The following is a 22,143-nucleotide window of genomic DNA, read 5'->3' as shown; positions in this document are numbered from 1 at the left end:
CCCCCCCCACGCCCCCCCCCCCACGTCCCCTCTACCCGACGCAAATGGGAAGCTCATTGTAATCTTTGGAGCAAAACAATATTTTATCTTAATGATTTAAACGTAATCTGTTGCATGTCAAAATTGTTGAATAAGTTTTTTTTGGGGGGGGGGGGGGTGGAATATATTTAAAGTAAATATAGTTTTCCATCTTTAAAAAGCTGCAGCATTGAATGGTGCTGAATCCAAATAGATATTTCATGGGTTTTTTCGGTACCTTTTGGAAGAATTACACTAAATTTTACAGAAAGCAGTGTCCGTTGCTGGTAAATGATATCCACGTCATGCTTTCACAGGTCAAGCACCATATTACCCCAAATCATTCACATGGCTACATCCATACGGCGTGTTGCCAGAGACAACCAACTGATTTTTACAACAGGGAAAAAAGAGTTGTACATCATTGTCTGGGCTCTTTAGCCATTCGACTGTGCTGGTGGATTGCTTTTTGGTGCAGCCGTAAAATGCTCTTGCATTTCTTTCATTTTTCCAGCTGAGCAAAAAAAACATTTCTTTTCAATTATTTAACCTAGGATTGGCAGTGGTGGTGAATGATGGTTGGTGTACGGTGCGGAGGGGTGTACATTACTTTCATTGATCTATACACACGCGCACACACCTCTCCATGGGGGTTCTTCGCACGAAAAGAAACCCCAATAAGGAAATAAAACATCGAAGGCATTCGTTTAAAATGTTTTATTTCAGAATCTGCTTGAAACTTCAAACAATCCCTTGTGCTATGATGCTGTCTACACCGTTCACAAATCCTTCCATTTTGTTATTTTTTTTTATTTGAAAGCGAGTTTTCCCTGTCGAACACGTCACAAAGATATAACATTGTCCAAAAACTGACTAAATGGGCCAATTTCTACATGAAGTCAATTATACAGCGTTTTGAAAAGACTAGCAAGAACAGCCACACATTCACATTCAGGGCTACAATTTCATACTTTGTTTAAATTCATTTAAATCGCATCAATGCTTGAAAAATAGCATCGGTCTCATTATTTTCGTGAAAGTTAAATGCTGTTAAACCTATCGCTTCGCGGGAAAAAAATATGTTTATCGTTCCTACTTTTGGCGTAATGTGATGGGTGTCTCATTTTTAGTATTGCACACAAACGCATTAAAACGCACAACAGTGAACTTGGTAAAATTTCATGGGAAGACTGTCATGTTAAAGCCAGCCAAAATAAAAAAAATGACAAGCATGTTATTGGGATATTCAAATACACGATTCGCAGTTAGATGTCTTACACCGCTTACATGTACAGAAAAAAAAAAACGAAATTAGACAAGTAAATTACAGCCTACGAGTTCTTCGGTTACTTTACTAAGTCTTGACCTTGCATAGCTCATCCTTAGCTTTTTAAGGCACTATCTTCCATTGTTTCGCTTATATAAACGCTCAACAGCAATAAACATTAATTACTGACAGCATAGGACAAGCGTCTCTCTGGAACTCTTCACTCCAGGCAAAACTTAATATCGTCACTTCAGCGTGGACAACTGAAGTCTCAAGAAAATGTCTCTGTAAATATATATTTAAAAAAAAAATGGTCTCGCAAATAAAAGCTTAGGGCAAAGAAAAGTGAATGCTTGCACGAAGCAAACAAGCCACACATCGTGTAATGTCACTGCTTAGGAGTGGTCGTCAAAAGTTCATCATGATGTGGGTGTGGGATGAGCGAGGGGCTGGATACGTTGGCATGAGTCATCAGGTGAACTGTGGGCAAACGAACGAGCGATGGAGTGTGGTTGTGATGGGCATACTTGGTTGGAGTGTATCGTGGTGCTCGAGTGTGTGACATCACCGTTAACTGGTTCCTCATCAGCCTTGGTCAATCCATTGCTGGACGAAGTTCTTCCTCCCAACGCATTGCCAGTCATTGTGGTTAACTGACCATACTTCAAAGCACTCATCAGTGTGGGTTGGCGAGTATCTGATACACACCTGGGCCGGTGCTAGCTCCGGTGCATGTTCGCTGACGCGGTTGGAGTCATACTATGCACGACCAGTCGCGTGCCCCGGCAAATCCTGGCATGACGAGTGAGTGAGTGAGTGTTGTGTGTGTGTGTGCGAGCAGGAGTTTGTTTGTGTGGCCAACGGCGGGGCTTTGGGAAGGATGCAATGGGCTGGTAACCCCTTCGCCTTCAATGACATTACCAAAGGACCACACACAAACAAAACTGCAATAAGCTTTTGCCGGAGGTGCCAAGGGGGAGAAGCGTCTATTGCGTCTTTTGGCCAAACCCCGTCTGGAGGAGCCAGGAGACTGAACACTCCGCCATGGGGGTTCCTCGAGTAACAATTGGGAACCACTGCGGCTGGGGAGGAGAGGGTGCTAGACCAGCACCGCCGGCTATCTGGACCTCTGGAATACAGGTCGGGTGTAATGGTTCCGACTCGTGACGATGAGAGGTGGACAGTCCTACACTCGGGGCAGGAAGCTGTCAAATAACAGGGAGTGGTTCATCTTTCCGAATAAAATGAAGAGTGTGGTGGTCAGGTGTAGGATCTACAAGCCCCAGGCTATTGTGGGCTCGCTCCTCCCCATCTACATAGGGTGAGTATTGGTGGTGGCGGTGGTGGTAGTTTACGCCCCTACCAAAGATGAACTTAATGAATGTATGTTGAACTTCATTCACACTGTAGGAAGCCAACCGGTATGCAGGAGGGATGCAGGCAAAGCTGATACGTCGGAAGCCTTCTATGACCACTTGTCCCAGGTTTTGGCTAAATTGCCCTCTCGATTATCTTGTTGGGCGACTTAAATTCCCGAGTGGGTCAAGATACAAGCTGGAGTGGTTGGGAGGCATGGGCCAGATCAGCTCAAAAACAATGGAAGGAGGTCGCCAGACTTATGTGCAGCCCCTGTGGGTGGCTGGCTTATTTATATGCCATGTGTTGAAGTGCGAAGAAAGATCCAGAGCCTGAGAACAGATACATCGCCAGGCATAGATGATCTCCCAAGTGAACTGCTGAGAATGGCGATTGTGTACAGCCTGTCGTACATGACAATTACAACTGCATGGAGCACAGGACGGGTTCCACAGGATTGGATGGATGCCCTGACGGTCCTCCTTTTTTAAGAAGGGGGAATGCACTAATTGCTACAACTACCAGGGCATCTCCCTTCTCAGTGTCAGGCAAAGTCCTGGCACGATTTGTTAAACAGCGTCTTACCAGACATGCTGAGGGAGAGGCTTACAGAGCTCCAATGTGGTTTCAAACCTGGGTGGTCCTGCACAGACGCCATGTTCTTTGCCTATCTGCTACTCTCGAGGTGGAGCGAGTATCAGCAGGACATACATCTCTGCTTTATTCACCTGGTCAGGCTTTGGGTTATTCTTCATGCGTTCAGGGTCCCCTGAGCCTCTGCTCACAATCATTAAGGACAGTTATTGATGGTGGGCAGGGCCACGTAAAGTTACGTGGCTGAGAGTCGAAGCCATTTCCTGTTCACCTTGGGGTGCAGACAAGGGCTGTCCTCTGGCCCCCGACACAATTTTTCGACCACGTAGTTCAACAAGCGTTCCATAGCTATCCCAAAGGAATTTACATCTGGTACAGACAATGCTAGGCTGATCGATGCCCGGGTGCAGTCAAGGGATGGCTCCCTACTAGTCGGCTGACGATCTGGTAATTGCTGCTCACTCTTCTGAACCTCGGACATGCCACGGAGAGATGGGGCTTTACCATCAGCCCCACCTCAAGAAATCACCCCTGCCTAGGTATTTTGTTATCAAGTAGTTCCCCCCCCCTCAACTCCCCATGAGTAACAGGGTAGTTGTGGAGAGTGGGGGAGTTCTCATACCTGGGCAGTGTGCTTATGACTAGTTCTGGTTTGGCAGCAGAAGTTTCATTTGTAATCAGTCGAGCAGCATTATCTTTTTTATCCACGACTTAACCTGTGTGGAAGCTACGTGGCCTATTGCTCCACATGAAGCTGCAGGTCTTCTCGGCCAGCCATTCCCTCTCTTCCATATCCCCTCTCTTCTCTAAGATCGGCGTCTGTAGGGGAGGGAGTTCATGAAGTCTGCCGTTTGGAGGCAGTCCCCCTCCAACAAAGGAGAGTAGAGGAGAGATGCTTACAACAATGAGTGGGACGCCAGGTGGATAAAATGCGGCAAGTTGGCACGGTGGGCAGCACAGGTGGCCCATCTGTCAGTCATCTCTGTCAGTCAACCGCTAACACCTGGGTCTGTCCGTGACCTGCCAGCGAGCCTTCGACACTTCACGTGGTCTCAAAGTGCATCCCGCCTGGCATAAGCGCTGCAAGTGAATTTACCGCCACTTAGTGGCGAATGGCGGCTGTAGTTGTTGGTGGTGGATGTGCTGATGGTGTTGTTGGTGGAGGTGCTCGTGATGCTCGTCGTGGCTAGTGGCGATTGCCGGTGCCTGGGTTGTTACAGCTGATCCTCATACTGCTTGCGGAAGCAGTCTCCAGCTGGGAAGAATTCCCAGCAGCGCTCCTGGTACATCTTCCACACATACGACTCCTGTGTGCGTGCAGAGGATGCGAAGAGGAATCAGGAGGGGAATGGGGTGCCGGGAGGGGGGGGGGAGAGAAATATATTACCCATATTGGATCGAGGATAATCTGTGCAATTTACAATTCGCGTCTCGTCGCAGGATGCTCCATCCTGTCGCAGTGTACTCCTTTGTCAATCCAATGCTGGATGAGGGCCTCGCGGGTTTTGGCGGTTATTTGACCATACTTCACCTCACTGTTCTTCTTGAAGTCAGGATATCAGAGTCTGCTTTGAACCCATCTCTTTAAAGTGGCTTTCCCCCTTTAGTTTGGTCGGTTGGCCTGGGCCTGTTTTTATTTCCTGATTTCCATGGATTACGCATTGAGATCCTAAGATGGAATGCGCATTATAAATTATAATTAGTATTATTATCGTACGTCACCTTTGCAATGCTCAGCATTATCAACATGACACAGTTTTTTTCGCACAAAATCAATAACTACCTACAGGCACAATAGATAAAGATACACAGACTTAAAACACTGTATCTGTTGCAAGACGTTCAATAAAAGTGATGAGCGATCGCATGATTTGATTAGAAATAACAGTCTTATTTATTCGATATATGCATGCTTTTATATCGATTGAGCTGTCATTTCATTCACATGATGCTATGTGGAAACATCCAGAATGCCATCATTCGGCATATCCATGACATTAGGGGGGATGTCCCCCAATGACAATTGGAGACTTACTTCTGGAGTCACTTCTTGTCCGAGACAGTCTTTGTGAAGAATTGTTTGCCAAGTGTCAGTCGTCTGGTATATATTTATATAGTTTTTGTTCCTCGGAGCCAGGGCAGGCTGAAGTGAACAAAAGCCTGTTGGTATTTACGCAGTCGATGCCAGAGGTCGCAATCGGGTACCCGATACCCGGTACCCGTTTGCGACCCTGGTGCGGCCGGGTACGGGTATGGGTAAGGAATCAAAACCCGTTTGCGACCTCTGGTCGATGCTGACTGGGCTGAGACGATGAACTCGCTACACTGGACTAGAGAACAATCGCAGGTGACCCCTTGGATTTGACCCCAGGAGCTCGGCAGAGCTGGCTCTTGGCTCTGTCGCGGCCATCTGAATTTAATGTTAGCAACGAGTATTTTTATTTCTGCAGCGGCAATATTTGATTGAGCCACAATCCATGTGTAGAAACATTAGTTGATCCAAGACCTAGATACTTGTCTAAGCATAACAATATCCTTTGTCTAAAACTGCTTCAGGGAATCTCGAGAATGTTTTGGGAGCATCCTTTCTTGGCATGATAGTCCAATTATCTTCTTTGTATTTTTTTGGATACTATTGTCGGGACGAGAAAAACACACGCTTTAACACAATCCTCAGAATCGAATCAGTGACATAAGTCCATAACCGTGCTTGCATTAGCAAAGCACTCATGTGCATATTACATCACGACTAAGGTGTAAACAACAGGCTGTTGTGACTTTATCCAAAAGCTACCATGCTCGAGCCAAAGCTATTTGAGCGTGCAATCTCGTCCTAAATGAATCTGTTGATTGATTTGTCCTGCAGTGGCCGTTGTACCTGTCCGGTGTGTTCAGTCTCATCCTTGTTGATGAGATACATCAGGAAAAACCTGCGCAGGGACAACACACGCCAGACAATGTTATTATTAACGCAGCTCTCGCAGATTTAACACAGCCCGCGCGGCGCATGAACGGCATCTCAATTACATGGCGTGGGATCTCAACATCGCCGCACCGTCAGGAAATTTCCCTGCGAACGCCACGTGCTAGCATGCAATGCGGTGATTTCACACAGCAACAGAAAAGCTGCCGTGTTTTATTTGATATAGATATTTTTGTATTGTTTTATTTCCACTACTTTCACTGATGTTTTTACATCACTGGCTCGAATCAGGTACACATCTGCAAATGTTATATAGGAGGCGTTGCGTCGAGGCCATGTCCATGCCTTCGTCGCGTTTCCATGATTTTGCTGCTATAAATTTCCACATGATAAGCCACTTCGGTGAGCTATCATTTGTGGCCAGGTCGCTTCTGGACAAGAAGCTGATAACTCAGTGGGCCTTGCCTGGTAATATAAACATTGTTGAGTTTGAGTAGTGCTACGGACCTGGCAATCAAGAGTTTGATTTCCCACTCATGGCTAACAACAGTGGCAAATATTTGAACCGGTCCTGGTCCTCGCTTACGAAGACTCAGCCTTGCATGAGTACCTTGTGCGATGTGTAAACATCATCACTTGTGAGACAACTGGTGGCCGGGCGTGGTTCTGTCATTTGGTAACTGTGATGACGATGTATGAAACAAGTCTCTGCATTCGCAATACCCTCAATAGCCATGATGTTCGACGCTACCATACAACACCTCAATACTTTTTAGTGCTTAAACATGGTGTTAATAGTATCTTTATCAAGGCTAGATCCAAATAGCACCGTGCATGCTGTTAATGAAGTGATGCCATTCTGCGAGCGAACCACCGTCAACACGATACGAACTCCTATATTGTCTAAATGCAGCAGTGTCTTCAGATTATCAGCGCAGTAGTCTAGTGAGCAACACAGACACAGTAACTATTGGCGGCTTTAGCAGACGCCGGAGTGAGATTAACATTGCCATTACCTGCAGCCCTGATAACGATGAACCTGAAAATGAGGAAGGGCTGAGAGAGACCCACAAGTGGCTCTGGTTTCAACTCTCAAGAGGTGGCCGTGCTACCCTTGAGCAATCCTGTCATCAAGATGCCGTGTCGAGTCAAACGAGAGTAGGGTAGTGCTCATCTGGCTCCTGAGCCAGTGGCGGATATTCCACATTCCTATGGCGAGTGTGCCTCGTAGGGATTGACAGCCGTTGCCCTTCCGGAGATGGATGGGCCGAGTAAGCCACTGATCTGAATTTAAACTCGAAAACTTCGGATTGGTTGTTGAGCGTTCCGACCACATCCGGACGAGTATTTGGAAGCAGTGCGATTCCGCTGGCAGTTTAAACCCTGAATCACGTGCGCCGCAGCGATTCCGCGTAAAAGCAAGTGGCATTTGACGGTCGAGCACCGGGCACTTGACAAAAAAAAACACAACACAGGTTTAAATGTAATGCAGGTCACGTCTAAGTGTAATTCAGCACAAAATTAAATATAGGGCAGTGTGCACTGAATGCACGAGAGTTACCCCTCGATGACCTGCTGCTGCCTGGGTACAGAGATAAGATGCTGATTAGCCAGCAAACCCGGATTAGTGAAAATGCACCAACTGTTATCTGGGCAATTACAATTGCGACGTATGCTTCGGAGAGCTCGGCTACTTATTGGATCTTCTAGCCTTCAGCACGGCGACACAAATATGTAAAATGTGTATAAAAACAAAAAAAGTTTCATAAGTGCAATTAATTTAAGGAAAGCTGGCGTAGAAACTACGGGTGTATGAACAACAGTAGCTAGCAGTCGTCACAGACACTTGCCTCCGCCACCACCCAGAGCCCCCCAAATTGAAAATGGTTCCCATGCGATCTCTCGTAAATCTCGTTCATTGCAGGTGTGATTGATTTTGAAACCCTTTTCGTCCGAGTGCCTGTTTCAATATTTGTTTAAACAAATGCATAAATAAATGAGTCTCGGCCGCATTGGCGACGGATTGCTAAACCCAGACATTTACGAAGGCACCCAGTGGATCACTCTGTGGTAGTGGATCAACTGCTTACAGCACCACGTGACACTGTGACCACCACCCCTAAAAGTGATGTAACACGTGGCCAACTTTATTACAGCTGCCTTGTTAAAGACATAATTGCATTTCTCATTTGTTTTATGTTCATCGAGCAATAAACCTCGTGCTTGTGTCGAGCCAATATGTGGGTTTATCACGGGGTCATAAAACGTGCGTTTGCGATACCATCTAAATGTAGCACCAATTCGTGCCCGTCTCCAGCATTAGCCTTGCGGGGTCAGTGCTGTGTATAGGCTGCGGGCTTTAAAGTGACCTCTTTCAGAGCCTTAGTTAACCAAGAAGGTCCCATTAATGTCAGCATCTTAAGGCAGGATGGGCTGTTGCGACTGTGGCCTTCAAACCCCTCCGTGTTGTGGAATGTAAAATATCATATAATATACATAAGCATTTTTAACGTGTGTGTGTGTATCTTGTGTATATGTCCGTGCCTGTGTGTACATTCTTGTTCCTGTGGCTTCAGTGGGACAAACATTACCATTTCTAAGGTTTGGTGACAGTTGGTTAAGTTAGCTATTTGCCAAAGTGTTTAATAACTGGGGAGAATGTTTGGCAGAAAACCAACTATCGAGTCTGTATATCGATCTGTGCTATAAACGGTAAGTGTATACAACGCGTGCACAAAAAGCCCCCCTTGCATCACATTTCATTACAAAAATGATTGAGTGAGGGAATGCAAATATAATGACCTCCCACAAAGGCGACAAAACTAAAATTTGGCACAACTATGCTCGTCGTATTCTTTGTGCACGCCGTGTATTTTGTTGGTTAATACACACGCAGTATTAACCAGGGCAGCCAACTGGGCTAGAACCACGAATCTAATGAAGCAGTTTTTTGGCAAACGCACTACCGCTCAGCCCTCTTGCACAGCCCAAATGTCTTCTTGGTTCTTTCGGTAAAGTAACGTAGAATGGAAATAATAAAATAATAAAAATAAAACATAATAAAATCATTCTCACGACGTTTGGCGGGGGGTTTAAAGTCATTATGCCCCCCGCCAAACCTCCTACGCATTTCACAAGTAGTACTAATCGCATATCTGCATTCCCATAAATATGATAAATTCCTCTTGATATGCAAATTATTTTGTCAAGGCGCTCTTTTCCCCCCTCCATCCCAGCTTAAATAGTCGCTCCAAGCCTGGGGTGTGTCATTTAGACTCTGTCTTCTCGACAGACCTGTTCTCCACCTGAGGACGGCTGCTTGCGTTGTGGCCGAAACGTCGTGAGAATAATTGTATTATGTTTTATTTTTATTATTTTATTATTTCCATTCTACGTGACTTTACCGAAAGAACCAAGAAGATGAATCCCTGCAGTCACGAAAGCTTTAAATCGAAATTCAGCCCAAATGTGTTGTTGGAAAAAAACCCGATAAACACATTTTCAAGAGACCTGTCCAACGGCCGCTCCAATGCGGGTAAACTAAGAAATGTTAATATCCAGGGGGCCACTCACATGTAGTTGGCGAGGTTGTGTTCCTGCAGGGTGTGCGTCTCGAAGCCGTGCGGCACCGTGTCGAAGTAGTCGTTGCCCATCCCGCAGATGAAGCATTTGGTCTTGAAAAGGATAGCGACATTTTTGTTATTGGGGGGGAAGGGGGCGGTGGTGGTCATTTGGCATTTGCACGAATGAGTACAGTATTTTGCGGTGCAAAAGCTCACGAACGTAAACTTGCATGCAGACGCAGCTAGAGACGCGGGAAACTAAAGCGATAGGTAAGCCGCGTGGCCTTTGCCGTTCATTCACTTCCATGCTAAGACAGGTTTATGCAGGGGATGTGGTATTTTGATGGGGAAAGATGGGCGAACAATGGCAATGCTAAAAAGTAAGAGTCAAATAATAACGGAGAGCAATTGTTCATGATGAATGAAAACAACTCTTCCTTTTGGCGGCACATTTATTTAGCAATGTTTTCCACCGCATTCAAAACATCGGCAATCTCTCTCAACTCACCCAAATCCCCTTATGAAAATGGAACATGAAAGATAATATGCAAGTGAGTACTTCGAAGAGGAGGATCTTTGCTACTGCACGAATAAACAACTCTTTGAACCGCAGTGCGAATGACCGATGCGTGAGCTCCTCAGAACCCGGGCTGGGTGTACGGGGCCATGTGCTTTGAACTCCCACCTCCATGTCCTCCTTGACCTGCTCCTGTTGGTCTCTCAGCTCCCCAAAAGCGTCGATGATTAGACCTGTGACGGAGGAACAGCAGGCACGCGGCTTATGAACATTGGCATCTCCCTTCCAATCGGCAGGGATCGATATACTTTTACAATTTGTACTTATATTCGTTATCAATTTTTACGGATACATTTTTTGTGATTTGCTTCCCTTTCCTACACTGCAATCACTTTTTGTACTGTTTGTTGTTGTAACTTTCTGACCCACCCCGACCAGACATCTGTGAAAAAGAGCTTCATAGCTCACTGGGTTTCTCCAGTATAAATAAATATTCTGATTTTGATCTGGCTGCAGAATAGGCTAGTGGTCAGCACGATCGTAATTTTGCATGCGGTCAAGCTTTTCCCATGTGTCTTCACAAGGTTGCACTGCGCTGCATGTTGTTCGGCAAGATGCCTGATGTTTAACTCCATGTGCTGGGAATTGCTTCAGGAACCTCATCGATCTTTAAAAAAATTATTTTCAGTTCACGAATACACTCCCAGCACGTGTAGCGAAACGTTGGACGCCAGGCGGAACACGCGGCATAAGCCAAAAACACTTGAGAGAGAGACACGGCACGACCCCCCAAAACCTACGCTGTTGCACGGAGTCAGTTCACAAGGAGTTGACAAGTGAGCCCGTGCTCTACCCAACTGGGAAGAGTTGGCCACTGCACACGGACTAACTACAACGATGACGAAACGGGCACGAGGGGATCAGAAATTAGGGCAGGGGGGGAAACTTTCCCACCCCGCACCCCGTTATCAGGTGCATCAAGGCCATCGCCGTACCCCATAAACAGTCTTCAAGGGGCCTCCGTGGCTAATTGACACGGGCCCCAGTGGCTGCTCCCCATCCCGCAACTGCAAAATTGTTCCCACGCGCCTGAAGGGAGGGGAAGTGTCTCCGGTGCCTCCGGATTGAAGTGGAAATGACAGCAGCGCGGGAGAGAACCTAAAATAGCTTCACCTTCTGTTCCATGTTTCACAAAAGAGTCACCATTGTTTACGTTGAAGGGCTATTAACCGTTCTTGGTGATGAGCATTCATTTCAAGGATGCATCCACACATGAATATTCATGCTAGGGGGGGGGTGGGGGGTGTTGGGGGAACGAAGGCAAAAATCTGTAAGCTGCGTTCCCCAAGCAGCGTGGGATTTTTTCGGAGTTAATCGTATTTCTCGGTTTCGAGGGCCGCGCCGATGCTCGACGAGGGTGGGGAGGTCGCTTGACGCGGCCGAGCGCTCGACACGAACCCGCGTGGGATGAGCGCGCGTGCACGCGCACGGCGGCGGGCCCCCGTCAAGTGGGGTCCATTTCCCCGAGCGTGCGTTTCACCGCAGAACGTCACGCGCGCGAACTGCACAAAGTGAGCTGCCATCTCTGAATGGGTTGAAGATCCCACGCCGCATCTTAGCGGCGTCTCCTTTTATGAGTTGTTTGTTTTGGTTTTTTGTTATCGTATTCCTAAGGCACGGGCTCAAGCTGTGGGAACGTGGAGCCACTTGTCGTGTAACTGACGCTTGTTTGCCCAAGAAGGCCTCTCTGAGCTTTATGCTTTTTTTGGGGGGGGGGGTCCTCCAAGTTTTCACAGTCGGGGCTGATGATGATTGTAATGTATGATCCCAATCGAGTAATTTGCGTGTCATTTTTCACATTCGGACCTTCGATACAGGCGCACAAAGGCTTACTCTTTGCAAACCACGTCGCGGGGTCTTTTAACGTCCACTGCGAAGCGAGTGGCCGCGTACATTTTTTTTCACGGCGAACACACACACACACACCGCGCAATAATAGCCAGGGCGGCCACTGGAGATCGGACCGTGAACGACTGCACCAAACGGTAATCGTGCGCTACCGCTGGGCCACATCACCACCCTGACTTGGCACCGGGAGGTTAAAGTTCAAGTCACTGCGTGGACACGGGGAGTCTTTAGACGAGGCCACGGTCAGTCACAGGCGAAGCGTTTTTGTGTGCCGACATCTCTGTGGTTTGGGGCCGAGCGAAGATCGCCAGACACGCAGAGCAACCGGGGAGAGCATGCAGCGTCTTTGCACGTTTTGGCTTAAGAGTATAATAATTATATTCATTATATTGTACAAATGCCAATTCGATGTATTGCAGTATTTCATGTGCTCTTGCAATGGTGCACTATCCACATCAGCAAATGTGTTTTTTTTTTCAAGCCTTGACCAAACGAACATGTTCATGAATTATAATAAAAATTATTGTGATTAGTTTAAATCAAATAAAATAACCTCTATATATTCTTTAAAAAACGGTTAAATTGACTGGATTTGCAAATGTATGAGTATGTACTTACATTGAAATGGAATGTTTCATTTCAAGGCTAAAGGGTTAACATTGGTATGCGCTATATTAAGCCGCAAAAAATTGGAAAGTGTGAGAAAATTTAAATTGCCCCTCACACAAATCACTTCCTGTAATTGTCTGCATAGACTTAAGTTTCTGATGAATGGATTAAACCCCTCAAATTTATATTTTTTTTAGAAAACCGTCCCAATACATTACGCACAAAGCACAAGACTCCTAATTAGCACGCACAAAAACACTCAAGGATAAATGATGCTCAGTCGCACGACCTCGTGTTGAGCATCTTCTAAAAATAAGCACTGTTTTGAGAAATTCTCTTCGGGTTATTGTGTGGTCCTGGGTGGATGAATGGACGCTCGCCTACAACGCCAATTGGGCAAGTGACATTTTTTGCCTGCTGCGTGGAGCACTTCCCAACTGTACGGCCTGTATCCAGTGTATGCCAGCGGAGCCGGATGTCGGCACGCGCACGCACAACGGTGGAATCGGAGACTACGTTCAGGTCGGTTCACGTTTTATTCTTAAACTGCAACTTGAAACCTGCACCCAAGAGGCGTCACTCTCGGCCTCTCGGTCCACACGGTGCACAAGCGTGTGGCGGTCGCTTTACGGCTCCCAACTGGTACGAACTGGTTGTAGGATGCCCATATCGACCGAGAAATGCTGTGCCCGGGAATCAAACTGTGCCGGGTTCATAGCACATTGCGCCAACCACCACTTGCACCGCCACTCCCCCTGTTCATTACCGAGCTGTAAGGGCTCTGGATTGCTAGAGGCCACTTTCATCCGCGGCTGTTCGAAATGGATTTTAATTATTTAAGGAATAATGGCACTGTGGTTAACATGCTTGAATCACGATTGGAAGGTCACAAGTTCAAATCCCGTTCAGGGGTCTACTCGGTTCATCATCCACTGTGGGAATGCAAAATTGAGGGACACCAAGTGGAGATAAGCGTCACTCATTCGCTCATCTGAGCAAGGAGGAGACACCACTTTGATTTGACTTGGGGCTAAGGGCTACATGATTATCTGGAACAAAAGTGGAAGCACCCCCCACCGCCCCCCCTGCCCACCCTCATCCGGTTTGCTGGTGTCTGTGGTGGACGGCTCACCCTGGATGATGGCGAGGAGGATGACGATGACGAAAAAGAAGAAGGTGATGTCGAAGACCATGCGCCACAGCTCGTAGGGGTCACCCGCCGGGTCCTCGATCTCATCGCCAATCCCGCCACCCGCCCGCACGCCCACGTACATGTGGAAGATGTAGCACTGCAACCGGTGGGACGTGGGAGCAGCAGGACGTGAGCAGTGTTATTTTACATTATATCGTCGTCGTCGTCGTCGTCGTCGTCGTCGTCGTCGTCATCAGCAGCAGCAGTAGCAGCCATTATAAATCTGCAGCGGGGTTGAAGGTCTCTCCCCAAGCCATCGGGGTGTCTCTCACAGACCTGTGGTGTAACAATTAACCTCGCACCTGCATGTCTCAAGCTAAGTGAACTGAATTAAAAGTATTGCATTGTAAAAAAAGATATACATGAAAAAAGGGAAAAAAAACAGTGAATAAAAATAACCCCAGTGAGAGCCCAACTCACGCACGTGTCACCCAGAAGGAATTCCATCAATGTCTGGCACTGCTCTTTCTGGACCACTTAACCGTTTCCCACCAATTTTAAGAAGCAAAAGGGTCGCGAGCGAACTGGAAAATTGTTGTTATAGATCAAAGTACAGTTTTTATATTTTCTATATATATTTTGAAAAACATGTTTAAAAAAAATGGGGTTTTGTAAATTGATAAAATAAACATTGCTAAATTCATCAGTCTGTGGGTGATTCACATTGGCATGGGTTTCGACGTGATCGCCCTTGCAATACAGACACCCGAATGAATATCACGCATTCTTGATAAAGTCAGAGGCCATCCGTCAAGTCTTTTTCACAAACACGGTTAGAGCAACTCGACTCGTACAATCAATGTGACTCGTACAGAGAAGATAAAAGTACGTGCCACGAAATAAATGTTCTAATTATTTGTACATTTATTAAAATACTTTTAAGATCCTGAGGTAATTCTTGGAAACACTCTTTGTTGTTTTGACAGAAAATGTGTTGAATATGGTAGTATTCTTGGTAACTTTGATCAAAGGAGTTATTTGTGTATTTGTGCAAGTCGTGAAAAACGGGCTAGAAATACACGTGAGAAGGAGGAGGAGGCGCAACACCGGCTATTGTGTCACGCCTACGCAAACCTCCATTGGGTAGGGTAGTGACCTCTGAGTTACCAAAAAAAAACAACATATCTCGGTAAAAAATATCTCACAACACCGGCAGAGGGGAGAACTGCAATGGCAACTGACAAAAAGACGGGAGTTTTTAATTCCTGGGGAGACTTATAAATTTCGCAGAATAATTCCCTAAAAAAAAAGGACATCGTGGGAAAACCAGTACTTGTGGACACCCTATCTGTGGACCTGAATGAGCCTGTCCAGGAGTGAGAAGCAATAAGCACAAGGAACCAACTCGCGCGAAACCATTAAATTGGATCGCCCTCCACGAACTCACGATCTACGCTCACCTTAGTGTGGCGCCCTTAGTCACAGAAGGACATCCTTTCAGAAGACAGTTAGAAGAGTGCCATCATTTTGACTACATTAGTGGCTTTAAGGTCAGGTTGATTACATTAGCGTGCCGACTTGGTCTAGTCAAGGGGGCTCTGTCAGTCGGAGGCGTGCATGCAGAAAGCAGGGATTTCTACGGATTAGTTGGGAAAGCGGGAAAAGCGGTGGATTTGCTGGGATTAGGCCCTGGTAAATTTGATTGTTTGCCTGCCTGCAAATGTTAAACACAAAAGCCAATGCCAGAAAAAAAATTACTATTTTATAAAGCATTTTGATGGTTGATAATAAAAAACCAACTGTGCCGTTTAACAAAAAAAAACACTTTTGCTCTATCTTAATTCCCTTGGTAACACATAAATAAAGCAATTATATGGAAACACTTAATGCTACATAAGTGAACATTAGAAATACGTTGTTTCGTGGAATCATTTTTATCGAGAAATGCACGGCCAGTTTATTTATGGTCCTTGTAAATACATTTAGTCTCTTGTGCATATTTGTGTTACAAATATAAAAATGTAAATTACGTGAATATGCATGCACTTAAAATTAAAGCACAGGAAAGGCAATAGGCAGATGAAAACAATTTGGCTGAACTAGTAACTATTTGGCATTTTGTTTACGTGACAAATTCCTTCCTAATTGGCCGTGTCGGGTGGTGGAGGGTTACGACAAATTTATAATTATGCGATCTAACCCAAAAACCTTTATTATGAAAAATATTGGTCGTGAAAGCCTACGTGTTCAACTGAGATTCATCTCCTTTATACACTTATTTTTAAAGACCGTGTGTGTTAGTGCACCAAGTGCATGGTGCCCATAAAAGTTATGACGATTAGAAAATAAAATAATTATTATGACAGCAGTTCAAGCTGGATTATACAACAATACACTTATAAAACTATACTACAAGGAATACGTCGTCAAACAATGCTGTCCAATTTAAATATTTTATAACGGATTATACCTTTATGAGCAGCCCGCATTTCAATAATGATTGCTGTACGGAGAATAAGACTTGAAATGCCAAGTCCCGTAATGATTGCAAGCGCAGTGCCCGCGTGAGAAGCCGTTGGGGTCAAGAAATCTCCGAGTGTGAGTCACCAATCTCTCCTCGCCGGAGTTATGTAGACATCAACACTGGGCGATCATCCTCGAGCACGTTCTTAAATCCAAATAGGCTCAGGATTTAACTGACATTAAAGATCCCAAGAAACCGAGACAAACTTGATTGTCTGTTGACCACGATGGCGAGATGTTAACAACCTCGCCGGGTATACAGGAGGTCGTGGGTTTGATCCCGTCCCTGACACCTGCATATTTGGAGTTTGCATGTCTCTCTCCCCGTGGTCATGTGGATTTTTATCCGGGTCCTCCGGAATTTCCCTCTACATTTAGAGTCAAAATGTGTTCAGAGTATTTGGCTGCTATTAATTTCCACACGAAAAGCCACTTCATTGGGGTATCATTTGTCGCCAGGTCGCTTCTGAAAAAGAGCTACATAGCTCAGGGGGCCTTACCTGGTAAAATCTATAGTTTTATAATAGTTTAAGAGTTTAGATCAAGAACTCAGACTGGTTCCAAGGCCTTCTCTTGCGCAGCACCCACTTGTAGGAATGTCCTCATAACCAATCTTAATATTCCAAAGATACCTTCTTTAGCCATGCGTGTTAAGGCCATGAAGCAGGATCACTTCTGCCACAATTGTGATTGCTATAACCAAGCTCCATAATGTCTGAGGCTGCATACACAGTTTTTATTTACATAGATCTGCGATGGATTTTTTTACAGCGTTTCTGATTTGTATTTAAGCACTATTGTCTATTCTGTTGGCAGTCATTTCTGGCGTGGGTTTCGTGTAAATACAATTGCTTTCCGCTCTTGTTAGTTCGATTGCACATTCCCTCCCTGCAATGTTCTGTAACTGCCCACGGTCTAGATCTGTGGACATTCTCGCAACACAGAGCTGAATGGCTCAATGTGAGCCCTTAGCAGCTTAAATAAATGGCTGAGTTAAACGGCCAATCTTGATGCCATTATCTTATCACGGCAAGTAGGAGAGGCGTGTTTACCTCATCACAGCAGTACATCATCTTGACGCCACAGTCACTCAGGTGTATGCACTCTTATTATAGAGACCGATACTCAAAGGCAGTGTTGTGCCGATGCTCGAATGAGCAATGTGGCAGGTCTCATCATCTGCTGACCGACCTGAAATCTTCTCTTCTTCCTAGCGTTGTTCCCGCTGTGGCGCAGGGTCCGCTTTTCGGCATTGTCTTCTCCATTTGGCTCGGTCCAGGGCATCTTCAGGGGATGCGTTGACCGTCTTCATGTCTTCCTTTATTCGGTCCATCCATCGCTTCTTTATCCTGTGCATGGACACGGCAGTGATCGTGTCCATGCACAGGATAAACAGGAGTGGTGACAGGGCCGATCCTTGGTGCACTCCAACGCTGATGGGAAATGGCGGTGATATGCCCACTGCACACCTGACTGCACTGGTGACGTTCTTGTATAGGAGTTGCACCCAATGCACGTAGGTTTCAGGGACTCCATGGGATCGAAGCGAGTGCCAGATGAGGTCGTGGGGGACCCTGTCAAATGCCTTTTCAAGGTCGAGGAACGACACGTGCACAGCTTGGTTCTTCTCTCTGTGCCTCTCCAGCAGGAGCCTCGCCGCGAATATGGCGTCCGTAGTGCCACATCCTTTGACGAAGCCGCATTGGTTGGGTGATAGGGTGATGATGTTTCTAATCCTCGTGTCCAAAACTCGCTCAAAGATCTTCATCGCATGACACAGGAGCCGGATTGGCCTGTAATTCGAGCATTCTGCCACGTCCCCTTTACCCTTCCAAATTGGAACCGTCGTGCTGGTCGACCAGGCTTCTGGGACCTCACTGGTGCTCGTGATGGTGTTGAAGAGCTGGGTAAGGAGGGCAGCACCCTGCCTGCCAAGGATCTTCCAGGCCTCAGCAGGGATATCGTCCGGGCCAGTCGCTTTCCCATTCTGACCGACCTGAAATAATGATGGGAATTCCACATTCCCATTGCATGGGCCAGTCTCTGCCATACGGAATTGACCACTCAGCGGTGGAACTCATTTCATCAACACCAGCCAAGGAACTTATCGCTTTTCTACAGCGATTCAAGCATTCTACCTGCAGCAACTCTTGGCAAAACATTGAACGAACATCTTTACACTGTTATTATAACGGAGAACATATCTTAACATTCTCACAGTTCACCGTTAATATCATTATTGCAACGGTCAATGAAGGCTTTGTTATACACAACATCTTGGCATAGATCTCCTATTCCTCCGAGGTCTCGTTCGACGCTGTGCGAGCGCAAACTCACAGCTCCTAATTAATACACCTTCGCTTGTGTTTACTCCGTAGTGAAGGACGCAGGTTAAATCTTGCTTCACCACATGAATCGTTCCTCCACTGCTCTTCTCAGCTCGAGCGTTCCACCCGTACACCCGCTTGCTCTTTTCCCCTTCACCCTTTCGCGCGACTCTCCTTTTTGCTCAGCCTGCCTGGGGAGTTTCCTCGGCTGAAATCGTGGTCAACGCGTTATCACAGAACGCACCCCCCCCCACTCCACTCCAACAACCCCGAGCCACCACCCTCCTCTCGCTGCCACCCACTCTCGTTGCCCCCGGCAATGAGAGACAAATTGGAGACAAAGTGTTGACGTAATCAGTTGCAGGGTAGACAGATACATCGAGGCAAAATTATTCATTGTGGCAAGTGTAATGCCCCCGAGTGTACGTTACTTTTAAATGTCATGCCACCCACTGTTATTACTCCCGGTTCATTTTCTCTCCCAGCAGACTTGAACTCAGCAGAGCTGCAAATAATTTGGTCTATCAGCCCCGGAGCTGCTTATCCACTCTGCCATTTACAATAGCTGGACAAACGCACAATTTCAAAACCGTACAACAGGCATATGCCATTTGGGTATGGGTGTGTGCTGGGAGCAGGAGGAATTATTGAAAACTCAACGAGTTGCCCGCTATTATGCGATATAATTTATACATTTTATCCGTATAAACTGGGCTGGGCTAAATTACGTAAAAAAATTAAGTAGCTCTTTGAGTTTTTTTTGCACGCAGTCGTTTGTGGCCACACCGAGATAAATAACTTAACTGCCCTCGAGAACACAGTATCCTCAGAGGTCGCCAACATCAAGTTTTTTGATCTCCAAAGGTTCTGGCTCAACGATCACAAGTAATTACGGAGCTCAGTCGCCTACCGTCCCAGATACCCCCCCTCCGCACCCTCACCAAGCAGTTTTAAATCCGGTGCAATGTCCATCTTCTTGACCCCCTAATGCGCTGTCGCCCCCCCCCCCCCGCTCCTCGCTCAGCCGAGCGGGACGCAATCCTCGGTGGCGGCGGGGACTCACGGTGAGCATGTCATTACACTTCATGTCGGGAGCGTCCTCATCCTCGCTCTTGTTGTAGAACTTGCGGAAGAAGTTGAAAGCCACGACGGTGTAGAGGTACACGACCACGGCCAGGAGCCCCACCGTAAGCACCAGCTGCTCCCGACAAAGGCCACACACAAACACACACATTCGTTTGTTCGTTCCTTCGTTCGTTCGTTCGTTGCTTCATTCATTAATCTGCCATCCGTGTTGGCCTTGTAACTGAATTGAAGAAGGGGAGCCAACAGAACTGAGCACAAAGCTTGCAGGGAGCGTACGATGCAGAGGGCCTCATTACACATTTTCGCTTGAGGCAAAGGTAAAACAAATAAACCTCGAAGTGGCCCGGCAATGGGGAGGCCTTAATCCTCAAGTGGATTGACAAAGGGCTTCAATTATTAAATCACGGAAGGCTTCTATTACATGGCCGTGCGTCACTTAATCCCCCCCCCCCGCCCGCGTGAACAATCATCTCGGGTAAGATTTTCGCTGCGTCGCTTTTGGGAACGCGACACGATGACCCGATGCGAACACGTGAAAGTGTTGCCTCGTTTAAATTAGCTCAATTAATTTCACCCCAAGCTGCCGTCAGAGAGCGTCACGCGTCTCACCTGCTTGCCGTTGTGTGTGACGGACGAGAGGATCGTGCGCAGGGTCTTGAAGCCCATGGCGATGTCCAGGAGATGGGCGGCGAAGAAAAAGTTGTTGTAGTGTCCCAGCCCCGACATGGTCATGTACCAAGCCAGGTAGAGGAATGACTGCAGCGAGAAACGGACGCGGACGGACGCACGCACGCCTCCGCTCAGACGCGCAGACCCTGTTGGTGCAAGTGCTGTTGGAAGGGCACCTACTGAGAGGCTGACGAGGCACACTAGCGGGGAGACGTGTCGCTGGCATCGGGCACGTCCGCCCGCCGCACTGGCTACTCGTCCCGATACTAACGATGAAATTGACTTTGCGCATGGGCAGGAATCGAACCCAGGCCTCTTGGGTTATGGCGCAGTTGCTCTAAGCACGGCGTCACTGCTCTCACCCCCAACACGAACGTACGAACGCACGCACAAACATCTCATTTGACCCCGGTTACTCTTAGGTCAAGGACGCCATGGTGTAGATGCAGCACGCTGGACTCGTAGTCCAGAGGTACTGAGTTTGATGGTTGCAACCTTCAGCCAAGTCACTCTAGTAGACATTGTCTCTGTTCAACCAGTAAATTACCTACAATGGGATTGTGCTGGGAACCACCACCTCCTCCAAATCAACACGGCCAAGATGCAAGTCATCCGACTGCAGGGGCATAAGCACCTATTAAAGTCAGCAAAGAAAATGTTGGGACCAGCACCGTCATACACCCATTTTGGCTGCCACTCATTTTGGGCATAATCAACTAAAGGCAACGATAACTTTCACGGGTTCTACAACGGTGGCTTGGAGTCAAACCTGGTTCGATAAAGGTGAGGTGCGGAGTACACTTAACCTTCGCGGCAGCACTTCCAGATGCACACACACGCACGCACATGCGTGCGCGTGCACGTGCAAAGGGGGCGTTTATTGCTTTAAAAGGAAAGCTGTGCATATGGAACCACTACTTAAGAGAGTTTACGGTGCCATTTAAGATGAAAGCTTATTTAACAAAGGCATCCGATAAATCAATGGGCATGCACGCGTTCTCGTAAGAGGCGCACGATGTGTTACTTACGTTGTCCGTGAACACGACACCCAGCTTCCAGATCTGGTATTTGACATCAATTGAGTTGAGCCTTTGAGATGAGGATAGTGAAAAAAAAACACAACACGCACTTTAAAATCAGAGGGCGCCTGAAAAGCGACCGTAAAATTTTTTGAAAATAAATACGAGGAAGAACTCTGGCAAAACATTTCTCTGGATTTCTTATCGACATCTACAGGGTACTAGGCCCACTCAACCACTCATGCACTCACACACACTCAACAACTTACACGGACACACACACACTCACACCCACTCGCACACTCACATACACCCCACTCAGACGCACCCACACAGACACACACACGCATGCCCTCAATCTTCAATTCGAAAAATGGAACCAAAACCTAATTTACGTCCAGACTTTCATGAGCAAATGTTGCCGGGGCCAGGTGTTTTCTTTCAGCAGAGTGCACAACGGGCACGCTGCTTACTCACAGTTTCATTTCACAAAGTCACGCCGGTACAAGAAGCAAAATGATCTATTATCATGGGACCAATGTCACCATAGTGCATTGTCTTTGTGCTATTCGCCTTTTGGCGTCCTCTGGTCTAACATTGGTTGAGACTAGTCCCTCTGGTGTAAACCAATC

At 46.8% G+C, this 22,143-nt stretch overlaps 1 protein-coding gene across 10 annotated transcripts in view; it reads right to left on the bottom strand.

Annotated features, from left to right (window-relative positions):
* Nucleotides 1–720: 720 nt before the first annotated feature.
* Nucleotides 721–22,143, bottom strand: part of LOC144933589 (ryanodine receptor 2-like) — a 318,383-nt gene continuing 296,960 nt past the window's right edge. For all 10 annotated transcript variants that reach the window (XM_078858546.1, XM_078858550.1, XM_078858549.1 and 7 more), the window contains 8 exons: nucleotides 21,521–21,581; nucleotides 20,433–20,579; nucleotides 19,801–19,935; nucleotides 13,888–14,044; nucleotides 10,407–10,471; nucleotides 9,732–9,832; nucleotides 6,114–6,165; nucleotides 721–4,542 (listed from right to left, as the gene is read on the bottom strand). In XM_078858546.1, the coding sequence (XP_078714672.1) occupies nucleotides 4,450–4,542; nucleotides 6,114–6,165; nucleotides 9,732–9,832; nucleotides 10,407–10,471; nucleotides 13,888–14,044; nucleotides 19,801–19,935; nucleotides 20,433–20,579; nucleotides 21,521–21,581 (811 nt within the window). In that variant the 3' untranslated portion in view covers nucleotides 721–4,449. The remainder of the gene's footprint in view (nucleotides 4,543–6,113; nucleotides 6,166–9,731; nucleotides 9,833–10,406; nucleotides 10,472–13,887; nucleotides 14,045–19,800; nucleotides 19,936–20,432; nucleotides 20,580–21,520; nucleotides 21,582–22,143) is intronic.

The sequence above is a fragment of the Lampetra fluviatilis genome, chromosome 7 (assembly GCF_964198595.1).
Source record: "Lampetra fluviatilis chromosome 7, kcLamFluv1.1, whole genome shotgun sequence".
Classification (NCBI taxonomy): Eukaryota; Metazoa; Chordata; class Hyperoartia; order Petromyzontiformes; family Petromyzontidae; genus Lampetra; species Lampetra fluviatilis.
This window is presented reverse-complemented; position numbering and strand designations above follow the sequence as displayed.